This window comes from Oryctolagus cuniculus, chromosome 14, assembly GCF_964237555.1.
Source record: "Oryctolagus cuniculus chromosome 14, mOryCun1.1, whole genome shotgun sequence".
Lineage (NCBI taxonomy): Eukaryota > Metazoa > Chordata > Mammalia > Lagomorpha > Leporidae > Oryctolagus > Oryctolagus cuniculus.
Window position 1 is genome coordinate 92553226 of NC_091445.1, and position 21851 is coordinate 92575076.

At 45.3% G+C, this 21851-nt stretch overlaps 1 protein-coding gene across 9 annotated transcripts in view; it reads right to left on the reverse strand.

Annotated features, from left to right (window-relative positions):
• Positions 1–13781: 13781 nt before the first annotated feature.
• The window catches only part of MTRR (5-methyltetrahydrofolate-homocysteine methyltransferase reductase), a 30964-nt gene continuing 22894 nt past the window's right edge, over positions 13782–21851 (reverse strand). For 4 of the 9 annotated variants that reach the window (XM_002721818.5, XM_051853409.2, XM_051853410.2 and 1 more), the window contains exons 12-15: positions 20141–20259; positions 18644–18736; positions 18363–18545; positions 13782–14898 (exon numbers count right to left, since the gene is read on the reverse strand). In XM_002721818.5, the coding sequence (XP_002721864.2) occupies positions 14754–14898; positions 18363–18545; positions 18644–18736; positions 20141–20259 (540 nt within the window). In that variant the 3' untranslated portion in view covers positions 13782–14753. Of the gene's footprint in view, positions 14899–18362; positions 18570–18643; positions 18737–20140; positions 20260–21851 lie in introns of all 9 variants that reach the window. The other 5 variants (XM_070056848.1, XM_070056847.1, XM_070056851.1 and 2 more) reach the window with 2 other exon arrangements.

Sequence of the window (21851 nt, forward strand, 5' to 3'; positions counted from 1 at the left end):
GGATGATGGATGATGGATGATGGATGGATGATGGATGATGGATGGATGATGGATGGATGATGGATGATGGATGATGGATGGATGGATGATGGATGGGTGGATGATGGATGGATGATGGATGGATGGATGGATGGATGGATGATGGATGGATGATGGATGATGGATGATGGATGGATGGATGGATGGATGATGGATGGGTGGATGATGGATGGATGATGGATGGATGGATGGATGGATGATGGATGATGGGTGGATGGATGATGGATGGATGATGATGGATGATGGATGATGGATGGATGGGTGGGTGGATGATGGATGGATGATGGATGGATGATGGATGGATGATGGATGGATGATGGATGGATGGATGGATGGATGATGGATGGATGATGGATGGATGATGGATGGATGATGGGTGGATGATGGATGGATGGATGATGGATGATGGATGATGGGTGGGTAGATGGGTGAATGAACATGTGCATAAGACTAAGTTCTCAGCTCTGTGACTGAGGTGCCTGAAATCAGCCCCGTCCTTACAGCTGCCCTGCTCTTCTTGGGGGGCCTCCGCCTGAGTTCCTCCACCCTCAGCAGACTGCTTCTCTGACCACGCAGCTTCCCCAGCCTAGCTCTCACTGTGGAAAGCTCACAGAGCTGTTCTTTCCCACGGCCGCAGTAGGATTCCTCCCAGGGGCTGGGAGGGAAGATGTGGAGCACACGCTGCAGGGGAGGTGCCCCGGGAATGTCGGAGCCCCTCACTCCTTTGCTTCCCTGGCTCCGACCCCAAATCCTCCCAGTCTCTGGTAGAAGTTGAAGATCCCTCTAGATGCTTGCATGTGGCTCTGGCCCTGAGTGCAGGCGTCAGAGACATCACGAAAACGTGATTGCTGGATGTTCTTATGTTGATTGGTGTGGTGATCAATCTCGAGTAGTTTATCTGTAGCCTTCATATCTTGGCTCCACAGCTGTTCCCACTCCCTTTTGACAAATCCAAATTACTTGAACAAGGATGAGAAACCCAGGAGAGTTCTCCTTTCCCTTCAGTATAAGCTTTGACTATTCCGGAAACTAACTAACCTCAGGCTGACCCACTTACTAAAGTTCTGTAAGAACCCACTGCCACTTCTCTAAGACAGGGACTTCTGGGGAGCCATTGGTTTCAAGCTCTGGCATCCGAATGGAAAGTTTATGCTTAACCACACCGTGTGCTCTGCCCGAGATTCCACCATGGACAGATGAGTCCCTTAGACCATGGCAGTTCTTTGTCACTAGGGAACACTGCAAGACGTACAGTGCTGATACAGGAAACCTGACAGGGCACTTCTGCCCAGGTCAGCTCTGGGGCAGCAGAAGGAGGAGTTGAGCCCCCTTAGGCCCTGTCTGAGTGCCCCTGAGAGAAGCAGAGGGTCAGGAGGAACTGTTTCAAGGTTCTCAGTTTCAATAATTCCTTTAGCTAGCAAGTAGAACAGCAGAGCTGATATCCAAGGGAGAATGTGGGCCAGAAACATCTCCCTTTCACATTTCCTGTGTCTTTTGCACTTAACATCTTACAAACGTGTCTCGTAGAATTAAGTCACATGCTGGGCACCAGGTCCAAAATGACTAAAGCAGATCCATGCTTTGCTAAGTGACCCTGCCCACATAGTCAGCGCTCTGTTCCCAATCTTATCCGGGCAGCTTCATCCCTTGGATCTTTCTAGTCCAGCTCCACATGAAATCCTCTCCAAAAAAATCCCTTTTGATCATTAATAAGGTGAAAATGCAGGTGAGAAATAATCTGCTACAACTCGAGCTGATTTGTCTGATATTAAGATCAAGATACAGGGGCCGGCGCTGTGGTGTAGCGGGTAAAGCCCCCGCCTGCAGCGCTGACATCCATATGGGCTCTGTTCAAGTCCCGGCTGCTCCACTTCTGATCCAGCTCTGCTATGGCCTGGAAAAGCAGTGAAAGATGGTCAAAGTGCTTGGAACCCTGCACCTATGTGGGGAATCCGGAAGAAGCTCCTGGCTCCTGGCTTCCGAGAGGCGCAGCTCTGGCCATTGCAGCCAACTGGGGAGTGAGCCAGCGGATGGAAGACCTCTCTCTGCCTCTCCTTGTCTCTCTCTGTAACTCTGACTTTCAAATAAATAAATAAATATTTTTTTTTTTTAAAAAAGATCAAGATACAATCTGTTGTGGCTTGACTGTCATTAAATAAGGGTATAAATGGGAACACAATTTGTGTATTGGCAAAGCCACCCGGCTGCAGCAGGTCTTGTGAGACTATTTCACATCTTTTACCGAGAAACTTCTCAACAAAGAACGCACAACTTTCTCACTTCTCCTTGAAAATTCTGAAGCGAAAAAAAATTAACCTACAGATACGTTCTGAAATAAAGGCAGGATTTCAGTGCTCTTACACGCAACGGAGTCACGGTCTTTTGTTAAAGTCACCCATCTGGAAAAACAGAAACATGATTTAGACCCTTTATGAACCTGTTCTTTTACCTGTTAACCTTTGGAAAGTGAATTAGAGCCGAGGAAAGGTGCTGAATTAACTGCTATTGAATCGTGGACCGTGGAGACAGATGTCTATTTGAGAACCAGGCGACGGCGTGGGCTCTTGGCAGGGAAGTAAAACACACCAAAATGACCTTGCGGCACATCAAATGCTCCTCCAAAATTCAGCACACACCATTGACAACAGGGTGCTTCTCCAGGAACAGCCGTGTAAGTAAGGGCGGGAGTAACAATCGCAACAGGAGTGTAAATGCCGGTACAACTGAAACACTTCCTCTGTCAGGCACAGCACCACGCACTACACAAGTGTCCAACCGTCCAGCGAACCATCGTCAGAATTCCTACTCCTCTAGGCTAAAACTCCTACTGAACAGTCAGCATTGATAAAGATGTAACGCTTTGCTCAAAGGCAGGCAGGGTGACACAGACTCAACACCAAGGCCAAGTTCTTGGTCGTGAGCAGACCACCAGCAGGCTGCAACGATCTGTACCTGCATGGATTTCAAAAACTTTTTTGCACCAAAAGAAACTCATGCTTTTATTTTTCATGAACTCTTTGAAGAACTCTCATATTAGTGAGCTTTTTGTTAACTATAACGAAATACTTGGGGCAGGCCACTTTATGGAGAACAGAGAGTTATTTAGGTTCACGGTTCTGGACATGTACAGCCCAAACAGCACGACACAGGCTTTGGTGAGGGCCCCTTGGCTGCATCGTGTCATCCCGGGAGCAGGAGTCTCTCTGTCTACTTAGAAAGTCACCAGGGTGCAATCGCTGTTCTAATCCAGTCTAAGAGCTTTGTGACGGCCCCACGGCTAAATACCAGAATCAGATTAAGGTTCTGCTTTGGGGACTGCACTCCTGCTTGAGTCCAGGGGAACAAATATTCAAGCAACAGCACACTGTGAAGGGGAGTAAAAGTTGTCTTTTATGAATGAATTTGTCATTGGTTTCTACAAGCCTCAAAAAGTGGGCAGAAAAAATGAAATTAAAAAATCAGTTTATTTTGGTGCAAGAGAAAATTTGAAGTCTGTGGATAGTTCTTTTGTTTCTCATAATACACGTCTCACGAATTATTCCAAGTCCCTTGTAGTCTAGCGTATACAAGAAGGACCGCTTTGGCTATGTGAACCTGAAAACTGAAGTCAAAAATGGTGACTGTTCAGAAACTAGAATGCGATTGCTCCATACAGACACAGCCGTGCGCATTCTTCCAGTGTGTTGGGACTGAGAAACGAGCCAGAGTGGGAGGTCCACTTTGCAGCACGAGGAGAAGGGGCCGCGAGGTATGCCACCCTCACCGTGGAGCTCAGGGTCTTGCAGTCTGCAGGGAGTGGCACCGAGAGCGGCTCCATTCTCTCCTTGGATTTGCGTGGCTGGCAGATGGCGCCATCAAAGCTGGCAGGACCTACATGGCCAAACAATGACCCAAAGGGAACAAAACATTCCTGGCCAAATCGCCCTTCATTTTCCAAGTCATATGAATTTACAGCCGCCGTTAGATAGCACTTCAGCAACCTCCCACTCGGTGGTTTAGAACGCCAGACAATTCAGAAAATGTGCTTTTGTTAAGTGACAGAAATAGTCAAAATGAAGGAATGTTCTGTTTTCCAATGTCTATATATTTTATCACAGTAGAGAAAATATGCCACGGGAAGACAATGGTAAAATTTAAAATGCTCTTCTCCTTTTATTGTCTCTTTTTTAAAATGGAAGTCTTCCTGCAGCACATGAGAAAGGTCTCTGAACACTGCCATCTGTGTTTTCCTTTCTCTGAAACTGAGCTGTGCGGCGGCTGTGGCTTCCCTAACGCACCTCACCCCCCGGCAGGTCCCTGTTACCCCACCGCCCAACTTGGGGCCAACTTGTTGTGAGTAGCCATCAGGCACTGAAGCCCGTTACTAATAAATGAGGAAAAATAGACGATGAAAATTTCCTGTGAGTGAACGTCAGCCACATATATATAACCATCCAATTAAAAAATAAAAAGTAAAATAAATATTACAATTAAAAGAGGCAACACATTTTAATTGCACCAAGGCATTTTTTTTAAATGAAGAGAAACCGACACCTATGGACTGGTCCTACACCTTAGTGGTCTGACACCTTAATAAATCTCACTACAGTGTACATTTTCAACTTGTAACTTCTGTGTATTTGTCAAAAACAATCTCATTTGCATACTCATGTCTGAAGGACCTATAACAAGGTTTGTCATCTGTCTTTTAGATATATTTAATATATTTAATATTTAATTAAAAAATTTAAAATTTTAATGTTGAAAAGGTTTTTTTTGTCACATGAAGTAACAGATACATGAACATTTAGAAAAGTCTTAACTGTGAGGACGAGTTTTCAGCGATTCCTAAAAATCACGTTTCACAGTAAGTTCCAGGAATTGAAACAGTGCTCAGGTTTCTGTTTTCAGGGTTGATTTTCATGGCTTTCAAATGTCTCAGCAGTTGAAGAATTCCCCCTAAGATACCTTGACCTGAAAATTCACTGTAAATCTCTATTACAGTAGGTGAAAAATTCTAAAGCTTTCCTTCTTCCACCAAAAAAATGAGAGAACAGCTGGATGTTAACAAAACACTGGGGACATATAGCCCAGGGCCTTGGAAGCAGAGTCCCGCTCCTGGGAGAAAAACTCAGCCTATCCAGACCTGCCCTGCAACTCCAACAACAAAGGTGGCCAGCATCTTTCACCCTAGCCCATAATGCTCTTCTCTTCCTTGACATCTGGTCCCTGTGTTGTGTGTGTGTGTGTGTGTGTGTGTGGTGAGCGACTGACTTTTTTTTTTTTTTTTTTTGGACAGGCAGAGTGGACAGTGAGAGAGAATGGCCGCTGCGGCCGGCACATCGCGCTGATCCGAAGCCAGGAGCCAGGTGCTTCTCCTGGTCTCCCATGTGGGTGCAGGGCCCAAGCACTTGGGCCATCCTCCACTGCACTCCCAGGCCATAGCAGAGAGCTGGCCTGGAAGGGGGGCAACCGGGACAGAATCCGGAACCCCGACTGGGACTAGAACCCGCTGTGCCGGCACCGCAAGGCGGAGGATTAGCCTAGTGAGCCACGGCGCCGGCCGCGATTGACTTTTCCACTACGATTGCATATTTAGCAGCTCTGTCCAAAATGTTTGTGTGCTGATCTTCAAGTAGCACTTTTTTTTTTTTTAAAGATTCATTTGAAAGGCAGAGTTACAGAGACAGAGAGAAACTTCTTCCCTCTGTTTGCTCCCCAAATGGCCACAATGGCTGGGGCTAGGCCAGGCCATCCAGGTCTCCCACACGGGCAGCAGGAACCCAAGCTCTTGGGCCACTGTCCATTGCACTCTGCTGTGAATTAACAGGAAGCTGGACTGGAAGGACAGCAACCGGGACTCCAACCAGTGCTCATATGGCAAGCGGTCATGGCAGGCTGCGGCTTAACCCACTACTGTACCACAATGCCAGCCACCCTCAAAGAACAATTTTAAAGCTTGGGTTTCATATGATTTTTTTTAAAAGATTGATTCTGGTTATTTGCAAATATTGTTATACATGATTACTTAATTTAAAAATTTAAAGAAGTAAAAAGAGAGCTCAGAAAAAAATGATATATAGCACAGAAAGCAGTCTGAGAAGAACCTCTTGTGTCCACATTAACATCGGATTTCACTGCACTCGAAGGCTGAAGCAGACTTTCCTAGCTGTCCACGCAGAGCCTCAGAGCAAGTGTGCCCATCATTGGATGGTCTGTCCACAGCTGTATCTAGATTCTGAAGCATTTTTACCTATCAGGTGAGATGGGAAAGAATGAGTGATTCATTTTCAATTTTTTTTTAAAGCCACCAAGAAGAAAAACTTCACATGGTCACAAAGAATTGAAGCAACTCAAGTTGTACCTTTTTGGAGTTCATAGTCTCTACGCTATCATTTTAAATTCTGAATTTGCTGTTTAAATGCAGGACTGTGTAACACCACAGGGACTAGAGACAGGGACTATGGTAGAAGCAAACTCTCACACTGCTGAAATCTTAGAAGGTACTCTCAAAAGAAATGCATGAACTCTCATTCATTGCTGGAAGGAATGCAAAATGAGACAGCTACTCTGGAAGACAGTTTGGCAGAGTCTTAAAAATGGAAAGGAAAGAAAAATTCAACATACAACCCAGAAATCCCACTCCCAGGGATCTACCCATGTGAACTGAATGTTCATCTCCCTGTAGAAATCTACACGTAGATGTTAAAGCAGATTAACCAAAATTACCAAAAACTGGAAGCAATTAAGATTCCCTTCAATAGGTGGATAGATTAAAAAAATAGTCTATCCACACAAAGGAATCTCACTTAGCAATAAAAAGGAGCCAGCCAACAATCCACACAACATGGACAAATCGTAAATGCATTCTGTTAAGTGAAAGAAGGCTGACAGGTTACAGCAATGTGCTGTAGAATTCCGGTCACACAGCACAGTCTGAAAAAGGCAAAATTATGGGTGTGGAAAAGAGCTCAGTGGTTGCCAAGGGTTCTCCAACAAAAAGAATTAGGGCTCTTTGGAGAACTGGTTGGTTCTGACATTGGGGCAGAAAAAACACAAAATTATCCTGGACCATTTCAGAATGCCAGGGAAAAAAATCCAAAGTATACATATATCAAAACATCATGTTCTATGCCCCAAGTGTATCGATTTTGTTCATTACCCTAATAAAGCTGAAATTATATCTTAAAAAGAAGAAACATTAAAGAGACTTTCAAAACAAGCAAATGGAGCAAGTTGAAGGAGCAAACACAACAGTCAACCTAAAAGAAGTCACAGTAGCCAAAGATGAACAATTTGAACAACAAAACGAATGCGGTAATATCCATGTATCCATACTGATAGAAGTAAGTGATTGAGGGGGCATTGTGGTAAAGTGGATGCCCACGTCCCATACTGAAGTACATGTTCTAGTCCAGCAACTCCACTGCCCACAGAGCTGTCTCTAATGCTCTTGGAAAGGAAGGAGATGTTGGCCCAAGAACCTGGGTCTCTGCCACCCATGTGGGAGACCGGGATGGACTTCTGGGCTCCTGACTTCAGGATGAAACACGGGAAACTTTGAATAAGTGGGTGTCAATGTGTTTAGAAGCCAAGAGAGCCCCAGTCCTCATCCCCCAGATGTCTCTGCAACAATATTCCTCAAGCTATTACGACTGTTTGGCACAGTCCTCTTACTGTCAAGACACTCACAGCATTGCACTGTTGCTACTTCTTTCTTGCCAGATGAAAACAAGACGACAAGAAGAGGTTCACAAGCTTCTCACCAGTCCAGCAGGGATTTAAGCAAAGGTGTCTGCTTCTAGGGCCCGGCTTTAAGCCACTTTCCTGGGCTGAACTGCCACCTTCCAAAATTCCTGTGTTGAAATCCTAACCTTCAGTACCTTACAGTATGACTGCACTTGGAGACAGATCTTTAAAGAGAACAAATGAGGCCATCTGGGTGGGTCTTAATCCATTATGACTGATGCCCTTAGGACACAGGCAAGGAGAGACCATGGGAAAAACACTTACAAAGGGGCCATATGCAAGCCAGGGAGCAAGGACTTGGGAAGAAACCAAGCCAATGCACACCTTGTTCTTGGTCTGCTCACCTCCATAACTGTGAGAAAATACATCTTTCCTTTCTAGCTCTCTAGTCTCTGGTACTTTTAAATGACAGTGCCAACCAATAAAAACACCATGTTTGTGACACTCCATCTGACTTTATTTATACTCCAAAGCACATTGAAGTAAATATACAAATTACTCTGCAAAACAAATAATAGTTTCAATTAGATTTACAAATGCTAAAAGCTTAGTTAAGTTTTATAAAAAGTAATTTAGGAATCATGGAGAATTTCATGTTTCTAAAAATAAAATGAACACAAATATGCAAAACTCTTTATGAAAAAGATTATAAAATTTTATTGAAGGACGTTAGGAACAATTCAACAAAAATGGAGCGCTACATCATTTTCATCAATAGAAAACCATGCATTTTTTTTTAAAGATTTATGTAATTATTTGAAAAGCAGAGTTATAGAGAGGCAGAGAAAGAAAGAGGGGTCTTCCATCTGCTGGTTCACACCCCAAATGGCCACAATGGGTGAGCTGGGATGAGCCAAAATTAGGAGCCAGGAGCTTTTTCCAGGTCTGCCAAGCAGGTGCAGGGTCCCAAGGACTTGGACCATCTTATACTGCTTTTCCAGGCCATAGCAGAGAGTGGATCAGAAGTGGAGCAGCCGGGTCTCAAACCGGCGCTCACATGGGATGCCAGCACTGCAGACAGTGGCCACAGCACTGGCCCCAACCCACACATTATGACAAAGATTTCAATTCTTCAAACACTTCAGAAAGATTGATTCAAGGCAATTTCAATGTTAAAAATCTCATCAGTGCATTCTGAGTAACTTGAAAAGCTTATTTTAAAATTTGCAAAGAGGAGCAGGCATTTGGCACAGCTGTTGAATCGCTGCTTGAATCGTCTGCCTTCTATATGGTTTGATTCCCCCACTTCTGATGCAGCTTCCTGCTGATGTACACCCAGGGAGGCAGCAGATGATGGCTCAGGTACTTGGGTCCCTGTTCACATTGGAGATCTGAGTGAGTTCCAGACTTCTGGCTGGGTGTTGTGGCAGGTATTTGGAGAATGAGTCAATGAGAGAGAAAGTATCTCTCTCTCTCTCTCTTTCTTTCTCTCTCTCTCACTCACACACACACACACACACACACCCTCTCTGTGTTCTTTCTGTCTCCCTTTCAAATAAAGTAAAAAAAAATTTACAAAGAATAACACCCAAAAATATCTAAGACACTCTCTTTTAGAAGAAAAATAGGGTTTTGTAGGGATATTGGGTTCATTTTACTTTTGAATCATAAATAGCACTTGTATATAATGTGCTTATATTTTGTGAATCAAACATTGTAATATAAACAATTTTTTAAAAACACAAGATCATAGACTGGGGAGCCCGACGGACCTGGGTTTGAGGCCTGGCCATGCTGTTTACTTCCTATGACCTTGGAAAGGACAGGTAAACCTTCCAAGCCCAAACCACCTCATCTGCAGGCTAAGAATAAGGACCTTGTCACAGACGCTCAGTCGTGACCCTCTGGGACCGGCGAAGGTTTTCTGACACTGCACTTGACACAGAGAGTGGGCCATACTCCCTTCCCTCTTGAGGAGGGGCATAGTGGAAGTGGGTAGTGGCATGAACCCCTGGGCTCTTAATTTGGCCTATTTTCTCTACCAGGCCACTCGGTAACAGTCGGTTAAACACACTTGCACCTCTAGCATAGAAAATACTGGAGGAGAAACTTAAGAGACACAGCAAAATACACGCAACCTCCTTCAGCCAACTGGAGTTTAACATTCTTCCTCACCCTAAAAGAACACTTTTCAAAAATAAACATTTTCCTAACCTAAGAGAATACATCAGAACCACTGTCATAAACATTTAATGGAATTCAGAAGATGCATTTGGAGTCCCATGCAATGTCAACCAACCACATTTCAAAAGAAAACTGTTAGCACTGAATAAAACATAAATGCGCGCCTAAAATAACTGATTGTTAGTATAAGTAGCACTACTTTTGTTAGCATTTGGGTTAATGTTCCTTTCCAAGTCAGAAAGCTTATCATAAGCATTCTTCAAAGTCTCTTTCAGCTTTGATGGAAATAAGCCACATGGATGTGCATGGGCACATGACAGGCAAACGACACCACCTGAGTGTCCAAGAGGCCAACTCTTCCTTGCTCAGAGGAGGGATTCAGAACTGACTGCAGCTGTTTCTTTTCTTGAGAAAAGCCCATTTAATGTATCAATAGCATCAAAATCCCACCATAAAATTATTGTGTGGTTTACTGCATTATTTAATATTATCTGAGAAACGGGCTAAATTCACTTGAATAACCTCATCTAAATCATATTTCAAACCAGACTTTCCAGGGTAAGTAAAAACTGAGGGGATTTATTACCACCAGATAACATGCTTAATGGAGTCCTACAACCAGAAACAAAAGTAACTACCATGATGAAAGCATGGAAAAGTATAAAACCCACTAGGAAAGTACATACACAAAAGAGAAATAGAAAAGAATTAAACCATTAAACTTTATCATCAAACCACTAAGATGACCAGTGGAGCAAGAAGTGAGTAAAGGATGTTGAAAACAAATAGAATAAATCAGGCTAATCCTCCGCCTTGCGACGCCGGCACTATATAATGATCAAGGGATCAATTCAGCAAGAAGACATAACACTTGTAAATGATGAGGGGTATTCAAAAAGTTCATGGAAAATGCATAATAAGTGCTCAGATTTTTAAAAGTATTTATACCAAAATAAACATAATTTAACTTCATTTTCCATGAACTTTCTGAAGTACTCTAATATACGCACCTAATGGTGGAACATTGTATATGATATATATATATAGTATGTATAAGTATCACTGTTATCTAAAAAGAGAGATAGGCTCTAATACAATAGTGAGGGACTTCAACATCCCACTTTCATCAACGGACAGATCATTTAGACAAAAACACCAACAAAAGAACATCAGATTTGAACTATTCTACCGTCCAAGTGAAGCTGACTTTAAGAGCATTTCACCTACTAGTTGCATAAATCATTCATTTTCATCAGAACGGGGAAGCTTCTCTAGACAGACCACGTATTAAGACACGGAAGGCCGGCGCCGTGGCTCACTAGGCTAATCCTCTGCCTAGCGGCGCCGGCACACCAGTTCTAGTCCCGGTCGGGGCTCCGGATTCTGTCCCGGTTGCCCCTCTTCCAGGCCAGCTCTCTGCTGCGGCCAGGGAGTGCAGTGGAGGATGGCCCAAGTGCTTGGGCCCTGCACCCCATGGGAGACCAGGAGAAGTACCTGGCTCCTGCCTTCAGATCAGCACGGTGTGCTGGCCGCAGGCGCGCTGGCCGCGGTGGCCACTGGAGGGTGAACCAACGGCAAAGGAAGACCTTTCTCTGTCTCTCTCTCTGTCCACTCTGCCTGTCAAAAAAAAAAAAAAAAAAAAAAAAAAAAGACAGAGAACGAGTTTTAACAAATTTTGTCTTAATACGTGGTCTGTTCTAGAGATTGGTTAACCAAGACTTTCTACTCAAAGTAAATGCCAAAGTCCGCCAGAGGCCTCAGGGCAATGCATCATGGAGCCGCTGGTCTCCCGTAGAATTCCCCTCTCTCCGACCCACTGCACTCCTCACTTCTCCCCCTCAGCTCACGCACAGTTCTACCTCAGGACCTTGGTGCTGACTTTCCACTCTGAAGATACACAACGGCTGGTTCCCTATGTGCTGTCTTTACTTCCAGGACTCTGCCTGGCTATGTCAAGTTCCCCAGCCCTGACACTTGAGTATCACCCACGCCCTTCACTCTGACTTTTCTCTGTAGCCTTTATCACCTTCTTGGACGCTGTATACTTTACATGTTTGTTCATTATTTTAAGTCTCAGCCTAAGAATGTGAGCTCTCTGAGAACAGAGCTGTTTGATCGACTTCAGTCACTGTGCACCCACAGCACAGTGAGCAGTACCTGGCAAAGCAGGCACTCAAATATTTGTGAGACCACGGAATGAATTCCCCATGGGTAGTTTAGCCTGTGTTCTTTGTGTGCCCTTAGTATTTTAAGCCATGCCATTTGCATGTTTGAAATATTTCATTGAGGCCTTAGTGGATTTTTTTCTATAGTTAATTTGTAGTCAGTGTATAATACCTTATTTTGTGTGATTTTCTGAGCTTCCTTTATGGCCTAGTTCATGGTAGATGTTTTTAAATGTTTCAAGTGTATTTGAAACTGACATGGGCACCCTGTTGTATGCAGAACATATTTCTAGCTTGCCAACAATTGAAACCGAAAAGCTCTTATCCATTGATAGTTTATTACTAAATGGATCTATTGAGTCCTGGTATTATGATGTAATAGTTTAGAAAACTACTCAGACACTACAGCACTTCTGCTGATTTTACTGCTGATCAGCATTTAAATGAACCGAGAATGTTAGGTGCAACAGTGGGTTGTTAGAAAAACCGGGGTTAGAAACTCTACCCCTCCCCCAGTCCCACCTTAGGGCCAGCATTGGCCACCTGTGAAGTTGGTATCTCATATGGGAATGCCGGCTTAAGTCCCAGCTGCTTTGCTTCTGATCCAGCTCCCTGTTCACGTGCTTGGGAAACAGTAGAAGATGGCCCAAGTGTCTGGGCCCCTGCCAACCACTTGAGAGACCTGGATAGATCTCCTGGCTCCTAACTTCTGCCTGATCCGGCCCTGGTTGTTGTGGCCATCTGGGGAGTAAATCAATGGATAGAAGATCTCTCTCTCTCTGTGGCTCTGCCTTTCAAATTAAGAAAAAAAATTTTTTTTAAAAAAAGAAAAAAGACAAGACACCCCCCTGCCCCCTCCCATCATCATCAGTGGAATGGAAATTGGATAGAATAATTTAGAGGAACTCGCTCACCCTATGTAAACAAGGCAAAAGACCATCTAGCTAGGCCCTGTATAGTACCTGAGGCTGACCCAAACAGCACTGTCCAGACACTGGTTAGAGGATGGCCATGCTGGTCAGTACCTGAGGCTGAGCCAAACAGCACTGTCCAGACACTGGTTAGAGGATGGCCCCAAACAGCACTGTCCAGACGCTGGTTAGAGGATGGCTCATGCTGGTTAGTACTTGAGGCTAACCCCAAACAGCACTGTCCAGACGCTGGGTTAGAGGATGGCTCATGCTGGGAAGAGGAACACAATTTTGTCTCCTCAGTCACAACAATCTTGAGTTGTGGTGTTCACCTAAATCACACAGCTAGAACTTCATTCAGCTTAAAATTGGGGCGTCAGAAATGCGTGCAACATTTCAACTGAGACCTGCTGGCAACAGTGCCAGCTAGTAAGGTCGTGGGCAGCAGCTCGTTGGCACTCCCCTAAGACCTGCTGCTATCTAACAGTATCTAGAAATCACCTGCAGAGGACATGAGCCCGCACAGACTGGCTCAGGTCACTCCCCAGCACCAAGTGTGACTACTTGTCAGTTTCTCTATTGGTCTATCAGTGTGAGTCACGTAGGAGCATTTATAGATGGGACTGGTAGCTGGACACACCTTGATTGCTGCATATTATTACAGCTTCAAGTCTTTCTTAGCTTATGCAAACAACCTAACAGTATTTGCTTGGTATGCTTTCCTGTACCTTTTAAATAGGTTTCTGTTATAAAATATACAATAATAAAAAGAAATATATTATAGAACATAATATATAGCCACCAAATCTCAATATTATGCTGTATTTTTTCAGATCTTTATTTCTCAAAATAACCAGAAGCCTTTGACACATAAGAGATTTGTTTTCAAATGCCAAGATAGTAAATGAGAGATACTACATACTAGAGTCTAAAACAAAAGTTATTACAGTCCTTTTTTTCTTCCTGTTTTGACAAATTTTGAGAGAATCTGACACTGGGACTCTAAAATGCACTACTAATTGAAGTCTGCATTCTAAATCCAGAATACAGTTTGAGTGACAGCATGGAAGTAAAAGAAATTACGTGGGAAAACCCAAAAACACACCAAGAACAGGAATGAAAGGACTCGGTGAGGAACGAAGAGAGAAAAAGATTTCATTTTACTAAAATGTGCACATGCTGGCATTTATAAACTAAAGGCAAATATCTTTAAATTCTGAAATTGTGACATTAAAAAGAATGAATTGTGCTAAATCATGTACCAGAATGAAATTGCAAAATATATTTCACATTTATAGCACCATTAAAAATAAAATCTCATTATAGAGCATTATCTTAAAAATTATCTTAGAATACCTTTTTAATAAAAATATAGCTTTGGTAATAAATATTTGATAGTTATAAACATGTAACAGATATGTTCTACATGTATACTTAAACACCTTAATATGAATATTCTTTGTAGGTACCGGACACACAAAATGATGTAAGTTCTTGTTACATTATTGAAAAGTATAGGCAACTTAAGTGCACAGTCACCTAGTCAGTCTGAACAATGCCCCCTCCCCATGCCAGGCAGCCTTCGCACCTGCAGACACTGTGGTGGGTTCAGGTCTCTGGCAGGTTCTGGAAGGTCCCCGGGGGTACCGATGGCAGTGCACATGGGGAGGGTGGGGGCCGTGAAAATCGAATCCAGAAGTTCTGCTGCACAAGGGACGCTTTGGTGGAACTGTCTTCTAGTATTTTTAGCCAAAAACACTTAACTCTCTTCCTTTAATTTCTGGTTTTATGACCAAATATCCTGAAGGTACCGTTTTTCTTCTTTTAAAGTAGCCAGTGTTTTCATTGCTTCTAGTTTGTCAACGCCAACCTCTTTGCTTATTATGTCCACAAGGGCATCATTGACATCCTTGGCCATGTTCTTAGCATCTCTACAAAAGAAAATAATTGACAAAACAGGAATTTTTATCAAATCCTCCTTAATTCGAGAATCTGACTTGTGCTGACTCAGTCACCTGAGTTCTTTCTTCCATTTTCTCAAACAGGATTCCTGGCCGCCCTGGCCAGGCCTTCGGCCACAGTGACCAGAGTAAAGTTCAGAGCTTCATTACAAGTGCATTTATTTGTTTCAAAGGCAGAGGAACATACAAAGAGACCTTCCATCTGCTGGCTCACTCCCCAAATGCCCACAAAGGGTGGGCTGGGCTCGGCCAAAGCCAGGGCCTGGAGCTCAGCCTGGGTCTCCCACACGGGCGATCACCTGCTGCCTTCTAGGGTGCACATCAGCCGACCACAGTGCTCCTTGACTTAAAATCCTTCCCTGGCTTCCACACTGGAGAGCAGCCTGGAGCTTCAGCCAGTGTCTGGGGACCTTCCCCATCCGGCCTCTGGACCTCACGCCTTCACTTCCTCCCTCCCTCAAGGCACGCAGTCGGTGCACATTCCTGAAGGCAGTAACTCTCTCACACCTCTAAGTCTTTTCACACACACTGTTAGGTGAGAACTTACTGTGCACCTAGCCCCATTCTGAGTGCGTTCACACAGCTCAGTCTGATTAACAAGGCAGGGGACGGGTCCTCCGGTGGTGCCCTACGGGACACTTTCTGTGCTGCGAGCATCTGATTTAACAGCTTCCCCTGCAGGGGCAGCTTGTTTGAGGGTGGGAATAGACCTCGTTCATCCTCGAATCCTGCAACATCTGAGCACCGCCAAAGCACTCTCAGGCCCTCGAATGTGTGCTGAATGCAGACGCGTGCTGGGCAGGGCTCTAGCAGGAAGCTCTCCTGGCCCACAGTACGGCGCAGTGAGTAGTGCCCCCTGTGCCCGTCTCATCTTTCCTGACTGCTCGCTCCAATCACTCCAAGGGAGCTGCTGTGCCCACGGCCTTTCCACAGGTCACCAGTGGCCTACGTGTTGCCACAGCTGTTGTTCCAGCTCTGTCTTCCCACCTGCCCCACCGACAGCCCGTGCCTCCCCAGGACCCTGTCCCCTTGGCTCCTGCACAAGTTCACCCCTTCCTCCATGGCTGTTTCCTCTCAGTCTCCTCCGTTCCTGCCTCCCTGATGGAGGTACTGAGTGCCAAGGAGCTCTGTTCTGAGCCCTCGTTTGATCACTATTAATGCTTTCAAGTCCATTCAGCAAGTGGGAAAAGTGAAGCACCAGTGACTGGAAAGCTATTTCTGGGGTAACATTTTAAAAGTTTGGACAGGGCCGGTGCAGTGGTTCTCTTGGTTAATCCTCCACCTGCGGCACTGGCATCCCATATGGGTACCGAGTTCTAATCCCGATTGCTCCTCTTCCAGCCAGCTCTCTGCTGTGGCCCAGGAAGGCAGTGGAGGATGGCCCCGAGTGCTTGGCACCTGCATGGGAGACCAGGAGGAAGCACCTGGCTCCTGGCTTTGGATTGGCGCAGTATGCTGGCTGTGGTAGCCATTTGAGGGGTGAACCAATGGAGGGAAGACCTTTCTCTGTCTCTCTTTCTCTTACTATCTAACTCTGCCTGTCAAAAAAAAAAAAAAAAAAAAAGGATTTGGACATTTAAGAAGATATTCTCCAAATTCCTAATCCCCAGTTACTGTTATTTGTGCATATGTATAATCAACCTTGCCTCTACTCTTTAGATTCCTTTCTAAAGTGTCAGTCTGAATTTGACTACTGATGGCAATGTCCTGTCCAAGCACAATGAACATCAAGTACTTTATTAAAAGCCAAATAGAAACATAAAATCAACACAATGACTAGAATTTATGCCCTTTATCAACTTTAAGCAGTCATTTTCAACTGAGAAGTCAAAAATCTATTAACAGATCATGCAATTAACTTTGTGCCCAACTTGAACAGTAAAACACAATGAATATATGATTAGAATGTGTCATAAGTACAAAAAGTTAATTTTATTTCAATTATATTTATAGAAGTCTCCTTTATTTGGGTTTTCATTTCCTAGTTTCAGTTATCCAAAATCAACTATGACCTAAAAATACTACTTGGAAAATTCCAAAAATAAAAAAAAAAAACAAAACAAAACTGATGCAAACCAAGTGCCATTCTAAGCAGGGTGCCGAAATCTCACACTGTGACACTTTGTCCCGCCCACCCACCTCAGACGAGAGTCGCAGCTCTGTCCAGTGCACTGCCACTGCATATGCTACCCATGCATTACTCAGTAGCCGTCCAGCTAGGAGACCCTCTGCAGCAGTATCCCAGTGTCTGGGCTCCAGTGACGCGTGCCTGGAAGCCCAACACGTGCATGACCCCCCCAGACATCACAACCTCTCACAGCCCCGCTAGCGGGGGGGTACCAGCAGGGTACAGGGAGACGCAGCACACACCTTTTATTTCCACAGTGCACTGCGACAGTGCTTCTGCTGCATTGCTTGTTGCTGTCAGTCTCTTTCTGTGTCTAATTTGTAAACTGTATCACAGGCCTGTGCGAGTGCACACTGAGAAGTTCACGGAAGATGGCATGCATACACAGGTTTCATGAAAATGCATGCTATCAAAAACTACAACATATAGATTTCAAAATGTTTTCGCAGCGAAACAAGCTTCTAATTCCATTTTTGCAGGAACTTCTGGAGGTACCCTTGAATGCACAGAAAAAGCAGGGCTCTGTGGGGTTTGGAACTACGTACAGTTTCAGCCACCCACTGGGGACATCCCAGGGGGGCGGCTGTGTGTGTTTCCTGGGCCACCAGGCCAACATCCTGTGTCGGACTCAGTTTTTGTTGTCGCTGTCTTTCAAAAAGAACCTGATCTAATGACTCAGAGATTGTGTTAATTCTAGGGACATATTATGATGAAAGAATAAATTTCTTACTTCAAAACTCCTTTCTAAATGGCTGAAGTTTTTTGATTTCCATTAAAACAAGGAGTTTAAAAATACTTTATTTCCTAAGGCAACTGGATTTTATATCATAGCTTTTCTCTCAGAAAGTAGATAAAACTTGGGAACACAAGGACGACTGCTGGTTTACGTTCACGCCAATGCCACCATCGTGCCTGGAAGCAGAAGAATCCCCACATCCACATTCTCACAGTCGAAATCAGACTTCTCTCCCCTTAGCTGTTCCGTGACACAAATCACAGACTCTGATTCCCAGCAAAATTAATCCCAGGATTTCAAGTCTGATGATTAAGTTTTAGGAACACGTATCTAAAATGGGACAAAGTGTTCCCGAACCTGAGAATTAATTTTCACTACTACTTTCCTGGCGATGGCGACTTCTTGGTTATTAAGTGCATACGAAATCCTTTTGGAACTTGCATTTCTATTCCTGTACTTAAGAATCAAATGCCTCACCCCATGTGTCTGGATTGCCGGCCTCTCATCCTGTCCTCCCTCGACCACTCGATGCCTTCTCCCACCCGGCCCTGGCACAGGGCGGGCACTCACCCACACACGTAAATACAGCCGCCCTCACGGAGGAGGATCCTCGCCACCTGCTGGCTGTGAAGCCGGAGGTTGTCCTGCACATACTTTGCTGGGGCTTCCTCCTCCCCGGCACGAGCGCCTCTTGAGAAGGAAACCTTTAGTTGAGTCAAGACGCCCTGCTTCAGGAAATGCTCGAGCTCTGCCCTGGAACACAAGGACCATGGGTCACTGGAAGCTGCAAAGTCCAAACGTTGACCGCGTCCTGGGCAGCTGGGCACCACAATACCAGCATCGTGCAGTACCTGAACAGATAATCCCGCTCCTGATGTCTGCAGCCAAAAAACAGCCACGTTGCTCCAAAGTCTCCCCCCGGGTGCTGCTCCTGGAGCTTCGCTCTGTAGGTGGAAGACAACGTTGAGATGTCCGACACAAGAGTGTGCAAAACCAAGCTTTCAGCAGGAAATGCTACGAACCAACTCAGACAGGTTTGTACAAAGCATCTTTGCAGGCTCTGAAAGTTCACCCACTTCATTAACATTTTACTACCCCCATGCTGTCACGGCCACATAGTACGGATGGCCCAGGAGCTGCAGACGTGTAACAAGGACAACTCAAAATGTCACAGTGTGAACCCTAGACTGGCTTCTGCATTTAAAACATTTACGGCAGCATGTATGAAGGGTGTGCATGAAAGGCTGAGTGCACAGAGGACGGTTGTCCTGAAGCTTTCGCTGTCTTAAAGATAAAACAACAACACAAGGACTGTCCAAAGAACACGTGTCCACAGCCTGGGGAACAGTGGAAGACTGCCCACTACTTCACAAACATGGAGGAGGTTGGGTCTCACTTAGTTGATGTCAACAGTTCTGTTCTGATGTGAAGTTAAGCCAATTAGTACTGTTTTGTGGACAATTACTGATACAGGGGATTTAACTCTGACACGCTGGCCAGGCCTGGATGTCTGTCGCTAACAATTTTATACTGTTAAGGAGGTGCTGAAACAGCCATTGTGGGGAGCAACTGAGACTAGACTAAGTTACTGGAATTAAGACTTATTCTATGCATCTGCTCTCCCACAATATGGCACTGAGAGAGAGAGACCAAACAACCTCTACGCAGCTGCCTCCTCAGTTTGACAAGCTGCAGGAGCTGATCCTGCTCCTGATTGGAGGAGAGCAGTGTGCTCGGCGTGTGGGTAGCAGAGTTGGGATTGGTGGAAGAGGACTATAAAGGAGGAGAGAGACAACATGCACCAGGAACACCTGAGGAACATCTGAGCAGCCCCTGAGAGAGCCGGCAGGCGGTGTGCCGCTCCTCCGCGGAAGTGGGGAAAGTGGCGGGAGGTGGGGGGGCTGGCAGCTAACCCAGGACGGCGTCTTTCCTCCGCGAGTGAGGGACTGGCAGCTAACCCGGGAAGGGCCGAGCAGACGAAAGAACAGCGCAGGGTCCAGTGTCGTTCCTCCGCGAGAGGGGGAGCAACAGCCGTGGTCCCACAACATGAACCTGTGCTAAACAACCCTATGAGCCACCGTTCTACTGAAAACAGTAAAAGGACAACTGACAGTGCCAACAGTGAAGCGGAAGCCCCAGTACGAAGCAAAACCTCTGCAGTACACTGCGCTTCCTCTCCCTGGGGCACAAAGTGTGGTAGGCCGTCTCGTGTTTGCTAAGTTTTTAAATAAACGTTTTTATAATTCAAGCTCACTACCTTCACAGGGATGGAAGAAACTAAAAAGGCTGCCGGCCGTCCACCCAGGATCACAAGAGATGTGTTTCCCCACCAGCCCCCGCGTGCGCACCTGTGCTGCAGGAAGCCAATGAAGGGCGCTACGCCGGTGCCTGGGCCCACCATGATGATGGGGGTGGACGGGTCACTGGGTAAGTGGAAAGAATTTGCTGTCCGAGGAGTGATGCGTACCTGGAATATTAAACCAGTCACAGTGAGTGTGAGAGAAAACCTAGGCAAAAACATATGAACAAGACGATCTCTTCTGAAGTACTCAGAAAGTACAGACCCACCCCTCCCAACAAAGGAGCATCGTTAAACGGCAGCCTAAGACCTCGTGGAGACCAGGGACCCTCCTGGCACTGCGGACATAACTGAGTCTGTCTTCTTAATCAAAGATGTCTAACAGGTGGGCATTTGGCTTAGCACTTGAGACACCAGTGGAAATGCCCACGTTCCGTATCTGAGTGCCCAGCTTCAGCTGCGGCCCTGACCGCTGACTCCAGCTTCCTGCTAACGTGGACCCCAGGGAGCAACAGTAACGGTTCCAGCTGGGACACCTGGGGTGACTTCCTGGTTCCCAGCCTCAGCAAGGCCACCGTGTGCATCTGGAGAGTGGGCTGGCAGACGGGAGTTCTGTCCCTTCCCATCTTTCTGCCTCTCATGTAAATAAATACATAAAAACATACAGTGTTAGAATGACAGGCCTGGGAGTTCTGAGCCAGGACACTGATCAGAAGATAATCTAATTACTTCCTCAGCCCATGGATGCTTCCATTATGGAGGAACACACCAAAAAAACGAAGACAAGAGTCTTCATACTTGCATAGAAAAGAACAACGAAGACGTGGGGTTGAAAAGTTTCAAATGAAAATTAGGCAGCCAAAAAATAAAGGGAAGGGCTGCTCCAACGATTCTAGTGAAGTGCATTTCATTTGCAATTCTGGGTCCAGTATGAGCCAGATTTGTGTTTGTGTAAAACTAAGACAGTAATGACGTGGTTCAAATTTCTTTGTTAGAATTTCAAAATATTTTTCTTTCAAATCATGTGCCAAGGACACTTAGGAGGACTCAATCTGATCATGTTTCACTGTGTCATACATGTAAGCCACACCGAGTGATGCTACGGGTTAAGCAAGGTAGTGCAACTATACGCATTAACTTTTAGTTACGAGAGAACTGTAAGGAGTTCATGAGAGCCTGGACAACAAGCTACTTACATGAAGGACTGGCATTACTGTTCTCGTTAGGGGATGAAACTGTAATTCATGACTTTAGCTTTATTCAGCTGACTCAGATATGACAGGGATACAGAAGTGAACAAAACAAGCCCCTGTCTTCATGGAACTTACATTCCAGTGGAGGAAGAGAACACACAAGCACATCCAGGCAATGATGTGTAGACATCAACCAGGGTAAGGAAATGAGGGCGGTGCAGAGCTGCTAATTCAAACAGCAGCATCAGAGAAGGCCTGCATGTACCCAGGACCTCTGGTGCAGACCTGAATCAAGAGAGTTAGCTGGGCAGGTGTTGTGGTACAGCAGGCTAAGCCACCACGTGGGCCTCCTACGACTCAGCCCCAGAGTGCCAGTTCCAGTCCTAGCGACTCTGCACTTCTGGCCCAGCTTCATGCTGAGGGATCTGGGAGGCAGTGGATGATGGTTCCTGTCAGTCTTGGGAAACCTGAGTGGAGTTCCTGGCTCTTAGCTTCAGCCTGAGCCAGCCTTGTCTGTTGTGGGAATTTAGGGAGTGAACTAGCAGATGGGAAGGCTTCTCTTTGTCT